Source organism: Haemaphysalis longicornis, unplaced genomic scaffold (assembly GCF_048455015.1).
Source record: "Haemaphysalis longicornis isolate Haplotype H1 unplaced genomic scaffold, Haemaphysalis longicornis Haplotype H1 scaffold_3, whole genome shotgun sequence".
NCBI lineage: Eukaryota > Metazoa > Arthropoda > Arachnida > Ixodida > Ixodidae > Haemaphysalis > Haemaphysalis longicornis.
The window spans coordinates 76,369,595-76,384,337 of NW_027526335.1; the positions used below are offsets into that span (position 1 = coordinate 76,369,595).

Below are 14,743 nucleotides of genomic sequence, written 5' to 3' on the forward strand. Positions count from 1 at the left end.
TTTGCGTGCCTCCTTCCCCGACCTTCATGCGATGCTGCCAACGGTTCCGCGTCAATGAAGGCGGCGGTAACGATTATAAAGACTTACTTATCATTATTCGGCGAATCAATTGCGTCGGAGACTGCAACCAAATTGATTCTTTTTTCTCGCGGCTGTTTTGTTAGCCGCTGTTTTTGTTTCGAGGAAAAATGTAAGAAACCCCGACTCGGAATTGTCAGGTAGGGCGGGAACCCTCTTTTCACAAGGCTATCTGCAGACGCACATCTTCGTTTGCATTGGAAACCCTAAACCCTGTAGCCGAGGGTCAATGACTAAAGGAACTTATCACGATATTTTTTTTTATACAAATAATAAAGGGCCATTTAGAAATAACATTTTCAGAAATTCTTGAGTGGGAATTGTCTGATAATCCCCAAGCATTTTTTTCTTGTATACTACACTCCAAGCCCATTAGGGTCAGCTTCACTGCTATATACAAGTTCATCACTTGGGAGATATTCTTTTACGGCAATTGTAAGCATTCTGGCGTATCAAGGTTTGAAAGTCATATGGCCTTTTATTAAATACCTTCATACAGCCACATGATGATGACGATGATGAAGATGATGATGAGGTCGTTTATTTCGTTATTGAAACAGGACAAAAAGTCTGGCATGGCAAAGCCACGTAGGGCCTGAGTGGCAGAGCCTGGCAGTCTAAGAAACCAAAGACACCAAGAAAATGCATGGCAACACAAAAGCAAATAAGAGAACAAGTTCGAGCAATCGAAGTGTGCATAAAGATAACGGGCAAATATACACAGTGGGGAAGCTGGCAGTAAATTTAATATCTATTTCTGAAGAGCTTATTTAGTTGGCATCTTGAATTTATACTAGAAACATCCCCACCGCGTTGGTACATGACTGATGGTTTTCATTTTAGTGCGAATACACACACACACACACACACACACACATACATACATACATACATACATACATACATACATACATACATACATACATACATACATACATACATACACACACACACACATACATACATACATACATACATACATACATACATACATACATACATACATACATACATACATACATACATACATACATACATACATACATACATACATACATGCACAGCCGCCGCGGACAAACAGCCACAACTACGACGACTCAACAACGCACGACACGGAAACGAAAAGGAAAGTTCACTCCCAGCGGTTAGCACCCGCGCAGCAACTCAGGACTCCTTTCCGGTTACAATACCACCGCACTTTCATGTTGCCTCATGAACCATTAAGTGAGAGGGCTTGCGGTTCAGTCGCCCAGAAGGGCGCCAGATGGCGCTGCCGGGGGGAAAACCGCGCCCTCCCATTGGCTGAGCGGCGTTTCCTCCTTGTCCGGCCGGTGGAGAGCGGGTGTCGCGTGCCGGTCGCGCGCGCGGTTTGCCCGAGTCTGTCGACGCCCGACACAGGAGCAGTGGTAGCGCGCCAGCTCGGAGTGCATGCAACGTCCCCGTGGGCTCTCCACCAGTGGTGTAGTTGTAGCCGTGCGTCCTGCGGTGATTGTTTTGGCCCGGCGTGAGACTTGGGAGCACCTGCGCCGTGGCGACGACCCGTGTGGAGTTACTTCGCCATGAACGATCCCATCAAGAGGAGCTACCTACCGGCTGTGCATAAGGTGAGATGGTGAACGTGGTATCTTGTGGCGGCTTTCTTTTGGCAGTGTTTTCTAAAATGTACCGTTTAACACGTGCGATGACGTAAGGGGTACAGCTTGGCTGCCGACTAGGAATTATGCCGCCCACCGCTTGCGTTTCGGCTGGTCTTATTTATGGGCGCACACAACTTCTATGGGTTTATAAGAGGATACAATATCGAGGCTGTTAGAGATTGAGATAATCCTCATCGTGCGTTGAAGTGGTTAGCTTAGGGTTCGTTTTGGATTGAGGGGTTACCAGCGGGAATTTCAAACTGCTCCTTTCGGCCCTTTTGTTAGGGGGTATATTGAAAGAGCGGTTTGGTGCTGGGAAAAGAACGCTGTTGATACTTGACATATTAATCTTAGAAAGTGGTTTTATAGCTTCTGGAATGAAGGCTCCAGCGTATTTTTTTAGAATGAGCTACATTATCGCGAGAATATAATTTGAGTCTAACCAAGTCAGACTTTATAAAATTAAGTTTATCTATACAAAAATTGCTCGAAGTTACTAAGTAAAAACAGTTTTCTCTATCGGGTTGCACATTTTGTTTGATAATATGTGTTCTGGTTATCTAACCAAACTTATACGTCGACTTTCAACTTTGGTTTACACTTACGAGGAGAAAAGAAGTAGATCTACACGCCAGTAAATTCGGCGGTGATTGGCCTGCAAAGCCCTCGCGAAGCTAAACTGCGATATGACAGGACTCCAGCGGACATGTCTTCTTTGTTGAATGAATGGGGCAGAGTCCTTACTGGCGTTGACAAATCAACTCCACTTTAACGCCAACTCATTGTTTCCAAACGACATTGGCGCTCTTGTCAGGCGTCTCAAAACTGTTTACACGTCTGCTCAAGGTCGATGAGCTAGTTCAAGGACTAAATTAACTTTCTTAAACGGTGCTTTCTTAGATTCCCGGGAGGCCGTAGCATGCGGTGCAGATGTTTGCAGTGCCCGCACCCGGAGAATGCGCCCTTGTGCGCTGTCTGAATTCTACGAATTCAGAAAATGTTTGAAGGCGCACGTTTCCAACAATATCGTTAACCACCAGCAGGTCGCGCAAGTAGGGAGCTTGGTCAATGCCAAGAGTGTACCTCATTGTCGCTACTTGGTGGCTATTCGTGGGTGCAAACAATAGGAAGATGTCCCTACAAGAGGGGATTGGCCACGGCTATTGCGTCTACTCTGCTTCGGTTTGAGCTTACAGGTACAATTTATTCTATTTTGCAGAAAGAAAAAAAAAAGCAGGGCCGCCATCTCTTGCTCTTTTGTTCTCCTGCTTGGGGCGTGTGAACTGACTCTACTACAGGAATTCGCTGAAATACTGTAAACAATGTCTGCTTGGCGTAATATTTTCTTTTTTAGCTTTTAGCAAGTGGAAAGATATATATACCGTGTTTACTTGATTCTAAGCACCCCCTTTTTGACATGATCGCGGTATTGAAATTGAAGGGGTGCTTATATTCGAAACGCCTAAATTAACTTCACCGCCGCTTCTTTTCCGCGGCCGTATCTCGACAAGAACGGCGCCAAGAATAATGTTTTATTTGGAAAACATTCAAAATAAAAATAGGTACAGACAGTGATGTGCACGCCTTACGTCTAATACTGAGTCGATTGATTTGATTGATTGTGGGGGTTTGACGCGCCAACGCAACGCAGGCGATGAGGCGCGCCGTAGTGTAGGGCTCGGGATTGATTTTGACAACCTGGGGATCTTTAATGTGCGTCGAAATCTCGTACACACGGGCGTTTTTGCTTTCCTCCTCCATCAAAAAAGCGGCCGCCGCGGCCGGGAATCAAACCCGCGACCTCGTGCTCAGCAGCGCAACGCCTTAGCCACTGAGCCACCGCGGCGGGTCCAATACTCTGTCACCGTCATTACCATTCGAGTCCGTTGTGATACTTGGGCCACCATTCCCAGCATCCCCCAGCAGGTCGTCTTCTGTTCCGTTGAGGTGGTTTCTGATGGAAAACTTCATAAATGACTTGGCCACAATGTCGTATTGGGCGTGCACTTCCACGCGTCTGAAATCCACCTTGAGATGGCTGCAGCTTACATAAGGGGGTACTTAGATTCGCATGCAAACTTTTTCCCAATTTATTTCCCGAAAGTAGGGGAGTGTGCTTAGAATCGCAAAAATGCGGTAAGTTTTTAATTTGTGGGAAGAAAAATAAATAGCTTAATCCCTTGCAAACTATAGTTGCCTGCCTACCTGAACCATAAGCAATAACAACGGAGCAGTTACATCAAAATACCAATAGCTAACGTTCCCGAATACTTCCCCCGGCGTGCAACGGGTATAACGATAACTATAAAAAATTGAAAAATAAAATACATGAACTGAGGTTCATTTTGAACTCCAATTACAAGCTGTCACTTAGACAGAGAAGTTCGCTCGTCTGGCGCTTTCCATCAACAGCGTGTCCCGCAAACGAGCTTATGAAGAACGAAAATGCTGCCGGTTTGGACGTGCTTTCATAAACTCTGGGACGGAATGGATCAAGTCCAGCGTTGGTAGCACGCGAGAAATTTGCATACCGGAAGGCTGCTGGTGCTTGCGGAAATGCTAATAAATGGGATGTAATGAAACCGAGTTTACTTTACTCTGCGGGACAAGCTCACCTTGGAAGACGCGACCCGAATGAAATCTTACCGCAGAACGCTAGATTCCGAGATACAAGTCTTCGAATAGCGAAATTTACGGATCGGATCACATAGGAATGACCGTATAAAAATATATGTCACTTCGAATATCTATTCAAATATCCGAATTTTTCCCCGCTTATAGTTGCACTTTTTTAGTTAAACACCTCCAATGCCGTTTACAAGTGGGAGTACTTTCTTACCGCAGTGTACGCCAAGGGAGAAAAAGAAAAAAGAGAGAGAAGGAAGGAAGGATGTAGGAGGAAGGCAGGAAAGTTAACCTGGCTAGAGCCAAGTTTGCTATTGATTGATTGTAAGGTTTAACGCGCCGACGCAACGCAGGCGATGAGGCGCGCCGTAGTGGACGACTCCGGAATAATTTAGACAACCAGGGGATCTTTAACGTGCGCCTAAATCTCGTACACACGGGCGTTTTTGCTTTTCGCCTCCATCAGAAAAGCGACCACCGCGGCCGGGAATCGAACCCGCGACCTCGCGTGCTCAGCAGCGCAACGCCTTAGCCACTGAGCCACCGCGGCGGGTCCTAGTTTTTGCTATCCTGCACGTGGGAAAGGAAAAGTCGACAAAAAAGATAAAGGAAGAAAAGAAGAAAAGTTGAACCAGACACGTATGCCCAGCGCTGAAGCACTGACACTGATTTACACTGCAGGCTTTCAGTCTAGAGTCTAGTGTTTAAGTTCGTCGCCCGTAGAAAGCGTAAGAGTTCCTTAGTCGCCTTCCGTGCGGGTGACAGAGAAGGCCAGTGGCACAAAATCTTCTCCTCCGAAAATGGCCGCCGAGAGTCTAGGTTCCTCAGTGCTGACGACAGCTTCTTTCTGTCAGGCGAGTAGCGTGGGCACTCGCATAAAACGTGGCCTATCGTCTCCGCTGTGCCGCACGTTATCCGCGCTTCCACCTTCAGCAATGTTTGACACTGGCATGGTGCGTCTTTAGAAGCAGAGATTCGTGTTTAGCAGCCGATACTTGCACGAGCGTTTGGCTTCCGCCCAAATATTCGGCTAGAACAGAATATTCGAACGCATCTGCTTGAATCAAGTAACAAGAACTATTTCATCCGCATTCGAAAATTCGAACATTGTACACCCCAGCTTACATGTCTTCGAGACTTGACGGCAACTTGCATCTAACGCAGTTGGTTTTGAAAGTAGTGCATCTGTGGCACCACGGTGACTGAGTGGCTACGGGCATTCCGCTGCTGAGCACGAGGTCGCGGGTTCGATTCCCGGCCGCGGCAGCCGCTTTTCTGATGGAGGCGAAAAGCAAAAACGCCCGTGTGTGCGAGATTTCGGCGCACGTTAAAGATCCCCAGGTAGTCAAAATTAATCCGGAGCCCTCCACTACGGCGCGCCTCATCGCCTGCGTTGCGTCGGCGCGTTAAACCCTACGGTCAATCAACCTGTGGCACCCACGACGACGCCTAAAAAAGGAAAAAAAAATATATTTCGCTTTTGAGTATTTTTTTTGCTGGAAAATGCAAGAGAATGTAATTAGGCTGCATCGCTTCGGAATTTCAGAATTTCCTTATTGAGATCTCTACATATTAATACTTGAACCAAGTAAAAAAAAAACAATTAATAAGGGGGGGGGGGGGTCGTTACCGAATTCTTGTTTTATTGCGATTATTTTCGTTCACTGTGGATTATGGTGAAACTGTCCCGACAGGAGCTACTAATGATGTGCGACGACGACTGCTGTAATATCGCGCCACCTAAATTGCTTGCCCCTAGAAAATGGTTCCATACGCCCTAATGACAACGTCTGAAAGAATCCAGAAACGAAGTTCCGTGCTCTTGTTACCTGCGTACAGGCTATTTCGTGCGCGCCGACTTTTTTTAATCGTCTAGACAGCTACTCATTGCTTAGTTCCTGACATGCTCGTGCATGTTATCGCCTAAATTGAGCTCAGCCCTGCAAGATGCGCCTATGCTGCTCAAAAGTCGTCCCTGAAAGCTTTCTACCCTCTTTCTTGTCTCCGTTAAGCCTGGATGGTTTTACTATTTTCCACTTCACGTATCGAAACTTCAACTTACGTACTCACGCACGAAAGCTACAAGGGAGGAATTTAATTCTTCTAAATGCATTTTGCGCTTAAAAGGGCCGTGTAGAGAAGTTTTGCCCATTACAGACATTGCTTTGTGTCAATAACCGTAATACCAATTTTATCGTAAACTTTAAAGAAAACATATGGAGCATTAAACATATGGAAAACATTAAAGAAAACATATGGAGCAGTGGCGACTCCCCCGCCGCTTTCCAGCGACTGGCCGTCACATAATGACGTCACATAATGACTCTATGACATCGCATAAGGACTCTATGACGTCACATAATCTTGTTTGTACGGTTGGCCGCCGCCAACCTAAGCCGCCGCTACCGGGAAACAGGACCGGGGGATGGTAGTGGGGACCTTAGTTCCGCCTGATCGCATCACTTGAATGCTGACGCGCAGTTAACGCACTGATAATTATATTTTTGGCGTTGGCCCATATTACGGCACACCTGCCCATATTATGTCACTGTGGCGCGAAATTTCAATGTTTTTTTAGGTGCGGAGCACCTTAGGACCGCACAATGTCCGTCCGCGTCCGTGCGCATAGCATTTACAATCGCAAAAAATCACACAGGCACCGGCACCGGCAGGATTCGAGCCTGTGCCTGGTAGACCAGACAGAGTTAGTGTCAGTCGTCTTACCCTTTGGGCTACGACCGCGAGTTAGTGCCCGAGAGTCAAATGGCTTACTCCCTCGCCTGTAACGGTGGGGAGTACTTTAGGACCTCCCAATGTACGTCCGCGTCCATCCGTGCGCACACCACCATCAAGAAAATCAAGTGAAAATCGATTTGAACCGTGAGTTGCAGTTTAACTTAGGGAATAATCAAGGTGCAACTCATGGCCCAAATCGAATGACGGTCGGTGCGCAAATCGCATGTCACTCGGGGCGCAACTTGGACGTCATTTCGAGTCCCCGTACTCCGTACCCTCGCCATCATCCACGGAGTGGAGATGCTGCCATTTTTTTAATATTCTTTGCGTTGCTTTTGTTCATAATCCGTGCTTCGTGGATGCAATGGAGCTGAGTGAGTAACCAAGGGCTAGTTTTTTTCAAATTGAACACAGTTGTATTTTGGCTTCGTTGTCCCTTAAAAACACATTTGTACTGTAATTCACACCTCCAAAACGCGCCTACGGTTGCAGTATTCACGCTCCGCGCAACCACTCTTGAGACAGTTGACGAACTGCTTTCAATGTGGCTGAAGCTGCGGACACCGGCGATGTTTATGTTTGCCAAAATCGAGCTTTCGCGTATAACGACATCAGCGCCCATTCTCACCGCGTGTGTGGCTTTCTAGGTCACCCAGAACACAGCGGTGATATGACGTGCGGCTGCTCATGCACGTGTGATGGGCAGGGAGGGGGAGGGGACAAGTGTCCCGCAGTTGAAAAATACGTCCTGGCGGGCACTCGCCGCCCGAAACGTGACCTCGGCTAGTTAGCGGCTGCTGCAGCACGCGAACGATGTCCGCAAGGGACTGGCGCCGGCCAGAGCCGCGGTGTCACGTTCTGATGCTCGAGCACGACCCCGTTGAACCCGAAAGGCCTTGGGACGTAGCTCGGGCGCCGGTGGCGGCGTCGTATGCTTGTGCCTCGCGCGTCATGGATTACAGAGCGAACCGCTGAAGAGACATTGCGCTAAAAACAAAACAGAAAAGCAATTCACAGTTCGCCGTGTTAGGTTCTGACAGATGTAGTGGTGAAACTCGATAATGCGCCATATCACATATAGCTACTGTCGAGTATACTCACCGTACCAAGTAATATCCACAAAAAAAGCCATTGCTATTTCGCGGGAATTCCAACCAAACTCAAAATGTCAACAAAAAATTGTGGTTGATTCCTCTGTCATGCGAATCGGTAAAACACGAAAGCGAAATGCACCGCGAAATCTGCAGCTGAGCATGATTTGCGGGTCGCCGGCTGTCTTGTGGATGGGCTTGGCGAGCGACGTCCTGCTGGCGGGTCGCTCCGGCAAAGGTGTACTGGCGTCATTTCCGTGATGGATATGACGTCAATGAAATCTTGGTGCATCCCGGCATAAAACACTTTCGTGTTAAAATATCAAACCCCTGAAAACGAACAACCCTAAGTATAACGCACTATTTAGTTCTAATGGTTGCTTTCCTGCAAGAATACCCTGTGTGCAGGGGAGCACCCTTTACAGGCCTCTTGCTTCATTGTACTGGTGTCATTTCCGTGACGGATATGACGTCCCTCAAATGTTTGTGTGTCCCGGAATAAAACACTTTCGTGTTAAAAATAAGCATCAGCTATCTTGCGAGCATTCTATGCGGCTACCTCTCAGCCTACGCCTTGGCACTGTTGAGTGCCTCGCGTTCTTATTCTGTAGCGCTTTCTAAGCAATGGAGGTTCGCTGCGCGAACCCCTTTTCAGCGAAGGGTGCGTTGAGTGGGTGGTATGGTTGCCCAGCTGCTGCGGCCACCTCGACGCTTCGAACGAGGGCAGCGGGACGCGGCAGGGGTTTTCTTCCTCTCCACACCACTTGTGCCGCGTTGTAGCTCCCTCCGCCTACCGCTCACTCATCTCCTGTCACTCTGTCCCTTCTCTATCCGCCGCTGTCGCTTTGGGGTGACAACCGGACATATCGTTGAGTGCCGTGCTGAGATGCGCATAATGGCCTTTCTGTAGCATTAATACCCGCTGGAGCTGGACAAGGCATGTCACACGAAGGAGGGACAAGGGATGGATGACAGAAGGAAGGGCAAAGAACTACAAGCAGGGGTAGACAGATTGCTAGATGGAGCAAGGAGACAAGGAAATCCCAGAGCATTGCCACCTTTCTAGGATATCGTACAGCAATTCCGGTACTTTTTGACTTCTGTAGCTATTTAGAGGGAAGTGTAAATACAGGGACGTGCAACTGTTAGAGCGATCCACAATATTTCATAAAACTTCATAACAGGTACTAGACATTAGCGTTAGATTATCTGAAGTCATAACCTTGAATAAAAGCGGGGGGGTGCAAGGAAATGAATATAGCATGAACTATGCAGCGATCCTAATAAAAATTCTGCTGAGATTGTCGCACTCACTGTACCTCTTGTTCCAATATTTTACAACATTGCTTGCCGCCGCAATTTAGTCTATAAACACGTACAAGTGACCGCAAATACTCTTTCTTCTACGTTACATAAGCTATGTGAGTTAAAAATGTCTGAACGCGGTGAACTAACGCGTCAAGAGGCACATCGTAAAGGCTTGAAATTAGCCCTTTCCATCGTTTGAAATCGAACCAAGAAAGATTGCCGGATCATTCTCGCTAAAAAATTTCGAAGTACACGTCCGTTCTCCGTATCCCGCGATCTTGATACTGACCGACAGCTGCAGTACAGAGGACTTATTGTTAGAAGAGACGCTGATTCTGGGTACAAAATCACGTCCTCCCAGAAGCATCTATCTCAGCTCTTCTTTTCGACTAGTTCCGTAGAGAAAATCATGTGTCGCTAGAAGAAACGTGATTTGCTCTTGAGCTGATCTTAAAATATCAAAAGTGTAAAGGAGCCTCGTTGACATATAAGTGTGCGCGTCCAGCATTCCCAAAACAAAATTTAAAAGCCGCGTCGAAATTACTTCGCAATAAGCAAACCAGTGTGGGCTTGAAAAGCCGCGCACGTAGCACCCCTCAAAGTCCGGCTTGAACCCGAATAAATAAAAAAATTCCCCTGTATGCTGCGCATTCTAAAATCATGTCTTAAAAAAAGAAAGAAACGGAGCCTGGAATACACAAATGAGAAGCATTTCGGAGCGTTTAAGTTGCGCATGCTCATCAAACAAAATATCAAAATTTGCCGGGCGCGTTCCAGAAGCATTCTGTCCAATTCTTATATAACCATGCTTCCGCCGCTTTAATGTTCATGCTGCAGCTTCCATAATGAATTCCTCGTCGGCTCGAATTGCGAAAGCGTTTATCTTTTCCATGCGCCTCAGAGCGGGGTGTACTGTTGCATAGAAAGCAGTGAAATAGGATTATTCTATATGTGCCACAACCGTAGTTGCATCGAACATAGCCTTTCAGACGGCCAGCTGGATTTGCAAGTCACCTCCGGTGCAATTATCATGAGCTTAGCGAGTCCGACTTTTTGCCGTGCGAGGTTTGCTGGCATCAGGACCTAAGAATCGAGAGACCTCATTGCAGTTTTGAACTATTAGTGAACGTTTTATGCAATTGCATGCACAGGAAAAAAATTCCTGTATTCGCGTTAACCTATAGCACACGCACTGAATTGCTGCTCCGAAAGCAACAGTCGTCTGTCCCGTATCCAGAGTCCCCAGAACAAGTGATAGGACTCACGTGATTTGTGCAATTGTTTTCTCGATCACCCACGTAGGAGAAAAAAAAAACCACAAAAACGACGCAAGTCAGGCCCTTGACGTTTCCCTGAGAAAGTCATCGAAGGGTCGAAATGAGAAAAAACTTTCCAGTGAGCAAGCTTGTAGACGAGCAAAAGAGAAAGCAGACAATCTGGAAATCCATGTGAGCTGCATTTATTCATTTTTTAGCACTGCTACGCGTGCGTTGTGTGTCGTTTGTTGGCATGGGGGTTGTTTTGGTTTTCTCTAGACCACGTGACCCGCTACATCTATCTAACAACTGTCTGGTCCATACGTTCGTGGCTGTTGTGTCTTTTGGTACGAGTCGTAGGGGGATGTTAGACACATTTTTACTTCTTTGTGTGTGTGTGTGTGTGTGTGTGTGTGTGTGTGTGTGTGTGTGTGTGTGTGTGTGTGTGTGTGTGTGTGTGTGTGTGTGTGTGTGTGTGTGTGTGTGTGTGTGTGTGTGTGTGTGTGTGTGTGTTGTGGCAGATGACCGTATCAAGCAATGGCCTGTACCCTAGGCACTGTGGGTTCAAGTCGAAGAAAATTCTACACGACGTGACAGGTTCTTCCTCGCGTCCGCCCCCCTCTCTCCGTCTTGAGAAGATAACACAGCGCGTAGAACTTGTTCAGGAATTTCGTTGACGGCAGGCTGTGATGCCCACTCCTGAATTAGTCGGGCGTGGGTTCTATATATCCTAAATATTGCGAAGTGCGTGTGGGCTTGTGTGTGTGTTTGCGTGTGGGGCAAATGGGTTCATTCGGTACGAACATGATGATGGTGATGATGATGATGGTGGTGGTGGTGGAAGAGGTGGTGGTGCTGGTAGAGGTGAGTACTGATAAATTCATTTCGTGTCTCAAAAGTCACATCAGCACGTTTGCTGCGGCGCTCCACAGACGGTGTGGCGGAGAGCGGGGGGTGCAATTACGAATTAACTTAAATCACTAATCAACATGCGCATAAATCTCGTACCCACGGTCATTTTTCTTGTTTTTTTTTTCTCCAGATTGGCTTTCCTCACTGGCATATTAGCTTTTTTTCCCTCTATTTCCCCAATAAACGATAGTTCAATCACTTTCCTTATTTACTCTACACACATGAAGAAAAAACGCCCCCGAAGCCGGAAATCGAACCCATGGTTTAGCCCTCGCTACTTCAATGTCTTGAAGGAGAGCGGTCGGCAGATAAGGGAAACCCGGGGGGTTTGCAGTTTACACCTTCCGTCCATTAATTCATCCATTCCCAGAAATTTCGGTTGCCTGCTCTTGAAGTTCTGCGCTTTTTCACGACCCTCGCTGCCGGTCTGTGGATGCTTTGATGCGGATATTTTTATTAAGTCCATCTCCCGTTCAACGGTAACCGTAACCCTATCATTTCGGCTTGACTTCCGCAATGGCTTAACTGTATACCGCCTCTCTGACAAATGTCTTTATAGTTTGTGCGGATTGCAAACTTGCCAAGCCCCGCACGAAGTCCGGTCGCTTCTCAGTCGACGAACCTAATTAAGTCGATATATAAACGTCGCCGCGCTTGCTGTTTGTCGTGCCGGTCGCAGCAGGTTCCCAAGGGCTCGCCACAGCAACTGCGAAATCGCAAGTACGCTCCCAAATACAGGAAAATGGTCAGCCTAGCTTTGAGCTACCTTTCTGCTCTTCCTTTTCGGTTGAAAACATTTTCTTGTCGCGAATAACGGTTCCTCGGTTGTTGGACAGTTGTAATCCCCGAGGAAGCACGAAATAATCCGGCGAGGAACGAAATAATCCGGCCTTAAAATATAGCTCTAGCAAATGCCCGCCCGCTCTAATATGAAAGGTGACAGCGCTCATAACTGGTTACAATTGCAATTACGAACTCGCTAATAGGTTTCACTGAACATTGTAATGTTTATGTTTTTTTTTCTTTTTGTTATTGATGTGTTGTCATGGCTCGCCAAGCTTCATTTGAAAGAACGGGAAAGAAGTGCCATTATAATAGCTTATATTTAGTAGAAGTGGTACAACGCGCGTTTCATTTGAAATGACGACAGCGATAACTTCAGACAACTCTGACCGTTCAAGACACGCTCTACGGCCCGGGACAGGTCAAACGTGCCGCGTTTTTTACTTGAATATACGCTCGGCCACACAAACAGCTGTTGTTGCTACTCAGTTGATATTTGGCGGAGGCAAATCAGTTTATTGATATTAGACAGTTGTAGCAGAGCGAAGAGCAGGTCCCGGTACGGTACCAGGTGGGCACCCGGTGCTACTGCGCGTGCGCTGTGTGGGAAAAACTGGTTGTGCGCATGCGCGGATGTACCGAGTACCGTACCAGGACCGGTTCTCCGCTCTGCTATAACTCTTTTGTCGCACGTTGCTCGCGGTACACACGGTACCTCTCATTCAAACACCCTGTTAATTACGTCTAACTTCAGCCGCTGCAACAGTCAACCGCTCACTGCACATTATTGATATATCTTGACGCGTTTTCGTAGTTCTATTGGAACTATCTGGCGCCTTCTCGTGTAGTTCTGCACTGCGATTGCTTTCTTGGGAACTGCCCTTTTAACGCACACTGTGTTGAAAGGGGAAGTGAACCGTCGTCGACGGAAACCCGCTAACGATCGAATCAAACGAAGACCTGCCGCCTAGCGCGGTCGGGCCAATAAAAAGATCAAAGCCATTCGACGAAAGGGAACTGCGAATATAACAGGGAATGGGCGGTGAAACGCAGCCAAAGCGTAGCAGCAGCAGCAGCAGCTCTTCGCCGCAATTTCGATCGACCTCGTTAACGATCTTCCTCCGCTGCTTCATTAGCCCTTCGGAGAGTGGCATCGGCTGGCTTGTGCGCTCCCGTTGACGACCGGGAGGGGGCGATTTCGCTTCTGCCCGCACATTTACGACGGCACTATAAAGCGGTCGCTCAAAGAAAAGGAGAGGGCGGACGTAATACCACGTTCCAATCAAATCTGCGCCGCGACACATTTCGCCTCCGCCCGAAGGAAATCTCGAACCCCCGGGGGCCCTCAGACGAGGTTAGAGCTGCTGTCACTGGGAAAAGGCCGCTGAGCCGAGTGCACTATCTTGTTCCTCCGCACGTTGGCTCTTAGCGCGCGTCGGCTAAGCCGCCATCGCCGCCGGTGGCGGATCTCGCGCACAGCCCTGAGCCGCTCGCCGTCATCGATTCGACGGCGGAACCGTCTCGTAGCTCCCGGCGGCGACGAACACACGTCTAATACCCACGCCGCATGATTCCATCCATGCATACACCCCTTTGGCGACAAAGCCGCCGCCGCGCAGCTGAGGATACTCATCGCTTTCTCTCTCTCTCTCGTTCGCTCTCTCTCGCACTGACTGCACCCAGTCGCCACCGCGTGCGAGAACAGCCTCCAAAGCGACCTGCGAAGTAAAACAAAAAAGTGTTCTAAAATAAGGGCCGAGAATGACTTGAAACGCCCATGCTGGTGTGTGTCATCCTAAAGGAAGTAAGCGTATTTGAGCCCGAAATAGTCGTCGGTCGGCTGACAAACACTGCGGCGGTGCTTCTTTCTGTACGCGGCGGTAGCGCGCCCGGGCGTGTTAAAACCGCCACGCGCTTAGGGCGCGCGGCGTCCTGTATGGACTTTGTGTGGGCCCGCTTCCGTCGGGCCGTCCTCATCAATCGCACGTTGCCGGCGAAGGGCGACGCCGCGGTCAAATCCCCCTCCCCGCTTGATCCGCGCACGCCCGCGCAAGACGAGCAACCGGCGTCGGCGGAGCTCTCTCGATGAGCCGTGCGTGCGCGAACTTTCTCTCTCACACCGGCGGCTTCGCGGATTTCTTCGAGAACAAAGGCCACACCAGCCGGCGCAAGGTGGTTCTGCGTTTCTTTTTCTATTATTATTATTCCCCTCGCCTTGGCTTGCTGGAAGAAAAGATTGGAAGTTGCGTTGTCGGCGCTGATCATGTTGCTCGAGGGCCAGCCGTTTAAACCGACCTCCGGAGTTTTGAAATTCCCG

The 14,743-nt window shown here is 48.2% G+C and overlaps 1 protein-coding gene across 1 annotated transcript in view; it reads left to right on the forward strand.

Annotated features, from left to right (window-relative positions):
* The first annotated feature begins 1,426 nt into the window (after positions 1-1,426).
* The window catches only part of LOC144174647 (sodium/potassium-transporting ATPase subunit beta-233-like), a 55,945-nt gene continuing 42,628 nt past the window's right edge, over positions 1,427-14,743 (forward strand). Inside the window, exon 1 of the mRNA XM_077703433.1 lies at positions 1,427-1,682. Within this exon, the coding sequence (XP_077559559.1) occupies positions 1,638-1,682 (45 nt within the window). The 5' untranslated portion in view covers positions 1,427-1,637. The remainder of the gene's footprint in view (positions 1,683-14,743) is intronic.